This window comes from Vigna radiata, chromosome 4 (genome assembly GCF_000741045.1).
Source record: "Vigna radiata var. radiata cultivar VC1973A chromosome 4, Vradiata_ver6, whole genome shotgun sequence".
NCBI lineage: Eukaryota > Viridiplantae > Streptophyta > Magnoliopsida > Fabales > Fabaceae > Vigna > Vigna radiata.
The window spans coordinates 8,071,146-8,075,559 of NC_028354.1; the positions used below are offsets into that span (position 1 = coordinate 8,071,146).

A 4,414-nucleotide genomic window follows, 5' to 3' on the forward strand; every position below is an offset into this window, starting at 1 on the left:
AAATTAGAAGTGCCGATAACTTACAACTACGAATACATTTAACATATTGAAACAGAAAATATAAGTTCACGTTAATTCATAAAGTAAATATTTATCATTATTACAAAGGAGGAAAAACAAGAAAATGGCGAAAACACCAACTTATATTGTCAGCAATCAGCACTGAACACCCATCGAAGAGAACTCAATTCAGTTTCTCGGAACCAATCCCAATGCTGGGTTCTTTTCTCATTGCGGGTGTAAGAGAATTGGTCGTGACTGTTCTTGATTCACCTTTCTTAGAGCTCTTATTTTCTATCTTCCAGAGATAGTTGTAATGCTAGCAGTGTTGGTGGAGGAAAATCTATGACTTCCTTTAGATGACTCCGAATTCAGCAGATTTTGCCTCAAGATGAATGCAGGTTGACTTGGAGGACGAAGAAACGCAACCTCACTGTTAAGCATAGAAATTACTGCAGCCATAGAGGGTCGGTCTATAGCAAGTTCTTGTACACACAGAAGAGCTATGTGAGTGCACCTTAAAATATCTTTATGGTGACTACGATCATATACTTCTGGATCTATTAAAGAAGATATGTTGTCTTCCTTCCATTGTATCCAGGCCTAAAATGAAAAAAATAAAAAATAAAAAATCAAACATTTGTATGTTGTTTGAACGAAAGGCAAATGTTTCTGTGAATGAGAAATGACTTGCTGAGACTTACAAATCCCAAGAGGCTAAGAACATGTTCATCATCATAAAAGCTTGAATTTCTTCTTCCACTTAGAATCTCTAGTGCCAAAACACCAAAGCTAAAGACATCTGATTTCTCTGAAAACAGTCCTTGCATTGCATATTCAGGGGACATGTAGCCACTGCGTTCAAAGTTCAACTGTTATTTTCCAATAATTTTCTTCAGATAATGGATAAAGAAAATATACTTACTATGTCCCAACAATCCTATTAGTATTAGCGTGATCTTCTGTTCCTCCAAAGATTCTAGCCATACCAAAGTCTGATATTTTTGGATTTAGCTCTTCATCTAACAAGATATTACTTGTTTTCAAATCTCTGTGTATGATTCTTAGTCTGGAGTCCCTGTGAAGATATAACAATCCTCGAGCTATTCCTTCTATTATGCTATAGCGCTTCTTCCAATCTAGAAGTTTACTTTTTGATTGATCTAAAAAATATAATGGTAGAACTTTATGTTTAGAGCACTATATTAGAAGTGGAAGTTATGAAGCTGAGTCATCTAAGGGCCCTGGATTAGCATGCTTTCAAAGAAATCTGCCTAGTTATGAAATGAATATTTATATCTTAAACAATTGTGTCCTAAATAAACAGACATAATTAATATGGAATTGGTTATGAGAAAAATACTAGAGAAGGGATAAAAAACTAACCAAAGATTAACACATCCAAGCTTTTATTTGGCAAGTATTCATAGATCAACATCTTTTCGTCACCTTCAATGCAGCAGCCAAAAAGTCTTACAAGATTACGGTGTTGAAGCTTGGAAATGACCACTACTTCATTCATGAATTCTTCTTGACCTTGTCCAGATGCTCTAGAAAGTCTTTTAACTGCTACTTCCTTACCATCTTGGAGTTTCCCCTGGGAAAACAAATATTTGAGGAGAACTACAGACAACTGATTCAAATATGATAATTTTGTTTTAAGGTACCTTGTACACAGGACCAAAACCACCCTGCCCAAGTTTGTTGGACAGGTGGAAGTTGTTTGTGGCTGTTGCAAGCCTTTCAAAATCAAACAGTAACAGCTCCTGGAGTTTAACTTGTGACAGTTTTCAATTACATTGTGGCTTGGATGTTCTGGTGTTTCACCTTTTTTCAATCGTTGGAAATCTTTGATGTTCCTATTCCTTGTTGATCTGATTGAGTGCCATATTTTAGCTGGAGTAGAAAACATAAATTAAGGTTAGCTCTTTTACTACCAAAAAGTAAAGTTTATTATAAATTAATTCTGAAACAGGACAAAGATGTGATACCTGGGTGATTGGAAGTCCTCCACATGACATATGCACAAGTAACTATGATGATTGTTACTACTGTCACTGTAATTCCAATGATGATTGCTGTATGTGTCCCTTTATCTGTTATGAAGGAAAAATCAAATTTAAAATATGAGGAATGCAGTTCAAAGAAACAGTGTTTTTAATGTTTGAGCATACTTAACATACCATGTTCAAGATCAGAATCGGCTACACGAACATATAACTCAAGTCCTCCCTCTGAGAATTGTTGTATGTCTAGGAGATTCCCGGTCCAAGACATGCAACCAATTCCAATATCATAGGAATATGCAACACAAGAGCAATTCTCCAAGCATTGGCTTCTGCATTCAGAGTCAACAGGAGACCCTTCTGGAAAATCAGGAACTTTAACCATTTGCAGTTGCGAAAAGCCATCTTCCTTTGCACTTACGTTTTGACTGACCTTTTCACAACGCAAAGGTGTGCTCCTAACACATCCACTTGACCAGTTTTGTCTATTCCATTCTTCTTTGTTCCTCGGCTCAAACCCTTTCAAACAACTGCAAATTGGTGAGTTTTTTGCATTACAAATAGAGAATGGCCCACATATTCCATAAACATCACAATCCGATTCCTGACTTGTCCACGAAATTTCCATTTCTTCATTCGTATCATTCCACGATAGGTTTATAAGTTGGCCTCGCGAATTCAACACATAGATAAAAATCTCTAGCGGACTTGGTATTGTGTAATAGAAATATGTATTTCCTTCCTCATCATCCCCAGCTTTGAAAGAATAAAGAAACGATGACATGGGTGTCCCTGTAAAGATCACACCATTCCATGGACCACTGCGCCAGTATGGTCGAGTTTCATTCCAAATGAACACTTCGAGTATATTTATGCGTCGAAGAACACTGGCAGAGAAGCTCCCCACGGAGGGATTAGAAGGGCTTTTCCATGCTGTAAGTTCTACTTTCCTACCTGTTTTTGCATTGGTTAAAGTTTTCATTCCGGGCATTAACGTATTTGAAGGTTGCTGAAAACTGTCCCACAATGTTCCCCTTGTGGTTTCAGCGAGGACTAGCTTACCAGAATCTGAAAGCTGGGCACTTGTATTGGATGATGTTGTGGACACATTTGTTGACCAAATCACTTGATTATGACCATTCAACACCACAAGATTGCCATCTTCAGATATGGTAACGACTCCAGAAGAATCATTCAGTGGTTGGTTCCTGTTAGCCACCCAAATGACAGTAGAATTGGTGTGCCACCAAATTCCCACAAAACGATTGGTAGAATTTTGAGGGGTGAAGAACCCCAAGGTGAAGTTGCCACCAGCGGAGGTTATAGTTTCATTGTCCTTGATGAACTGAGATGAATTGATAGTGTCTGTGGCAGTGCCAATATCCAAAGCATAACAACACAGTATGAACAGAACAAAGAACATGCTTGCGTACGGCTTCTGAAACTCTTTACCATGAACCAAATGGGCACTGTAAGATTTGACAGTGCCCTTTTAAAGTCAACGATTTGTCCCATGCAAATGTTACCATTCAAAACTGATATCTCCTCTTGACTAATTCAGTTTTCTTAGATGAATACGAAAAAACCGAATAGAATAAACAGGCTTCACTATCACATCTTTCAATTCACTCCCTCTACTGTTTCTCCACACAATTAACTGGTGAAATTTGTGAAGAATAATTCTGTAGTCAACTTTGACTTGGTATGTTGCTGAAGTAATTTTACTAAACTAGTATTAGTTGTCTGATTCTTTTTAAAACTAAACATTTAAATTAGTTTTCAAGGGTGTTGCTATCCAATATTTTATTTTTGTAGTTGCCAAGATCATAAAAGTTTGGTTTAATATCTATTTTGGTCCCTCCTCTGGGAGGGTTTGTTCAAAGTGGTCCCTCCTTTTTTTTAAAAGTTCACTTAAGTCCTATCTTTTGCAAAAGCTGTTCAAAGTGGTCCTTTTTGCTAATGACGTTAACTTTCTTAACGGCACAACTGCCAGGTGGCTAATATTTGTTGAGGTGTAACGTTTTAGCTGTGCTGGCACTGTTGTGTGTTTTAAAAAAAATAATTAATTGTGACGTGGAATTTAATAAAATTAGGTTTAAATTAAAAATTGAATTTGGGGTTAATTGGGGGTAATTAATTAAAAATCTCATTAAGAACCTTAATTGTTTCTGGAAATCTAAAATGGAAAAAAATTCCCAATCTGAATCCTAAGAACCCTAGAACCAGAAACCTGGGGAAGAACAAAAAACCATAAATCCTAAACATAATGAAAGAATCGAAGAAAAAGAGGCCAAAGAATATTAAAAGCATTAAAACAACAACAGATTTTGTCCCTGACAATGACGAGGTGAGAAGAAAAAAAATGTAAGCGAATGGAGGAACGAAATTGATCACCAGAAAACAATAGC

The 4,414-nt window shown here is 36.7% G+C and overlaps 1 protein-coding gene across 1 annotated transcript; it reads right to left on the minus strand.

The window, feature by feature from the left end:
* Nucleotides 1-294: 294 nt before the first annotated feature.
* On the minus strand, nt 295-3,429 carry LOC111240509 (G-type lectin S-receptor-like serine/threonine-protein kinase At1g11300). The gene is made up of 8 exons (XM_022780142.1): nt 2,184-3,429; nt 1,992-2,090; nt 1,823-1,896; nt 1,668-1,781; nt 1,387-1,597; nt 926-1,139; nt 705-855; nt 295-603 (listed from the first exon to the last, which is right to left on the minus strand). The coding sequence occupies exons 1-8, from the start codon at nt 3,427-3,429 to the stop codon at nt 295-297; spliced, it is 2,418 nt and encodes an 805-aa protein (XP_022635863.1).
* Nucleotides 3,430-4,414: the final 985 nt, after the last annotated feature.

Bases quoted from the DNA above. Each gene is read 5' to 3' on its own strand.
- LOC111240509 (XM_022780142.1), bottom strand. From the start codon at position 3,429: ATGTTCTTTGTTCTGTTCATACTGTGTTGTTATGCTTTGGATATTGGC. The intron at 2,091-2,183 runs GTATGTTAAGTA...TAACAGATAAAG, and splicing joins CGATTCTGATCTTGAACATG to GGACACATACAGCAATCATC. The intron at 856-925 runs GTAAGTATATTT...CTTTGAACGCAG, and splicing joins AATAGGATTGTTGGGACATA to TGGCTACATGTCCCCTGAAT.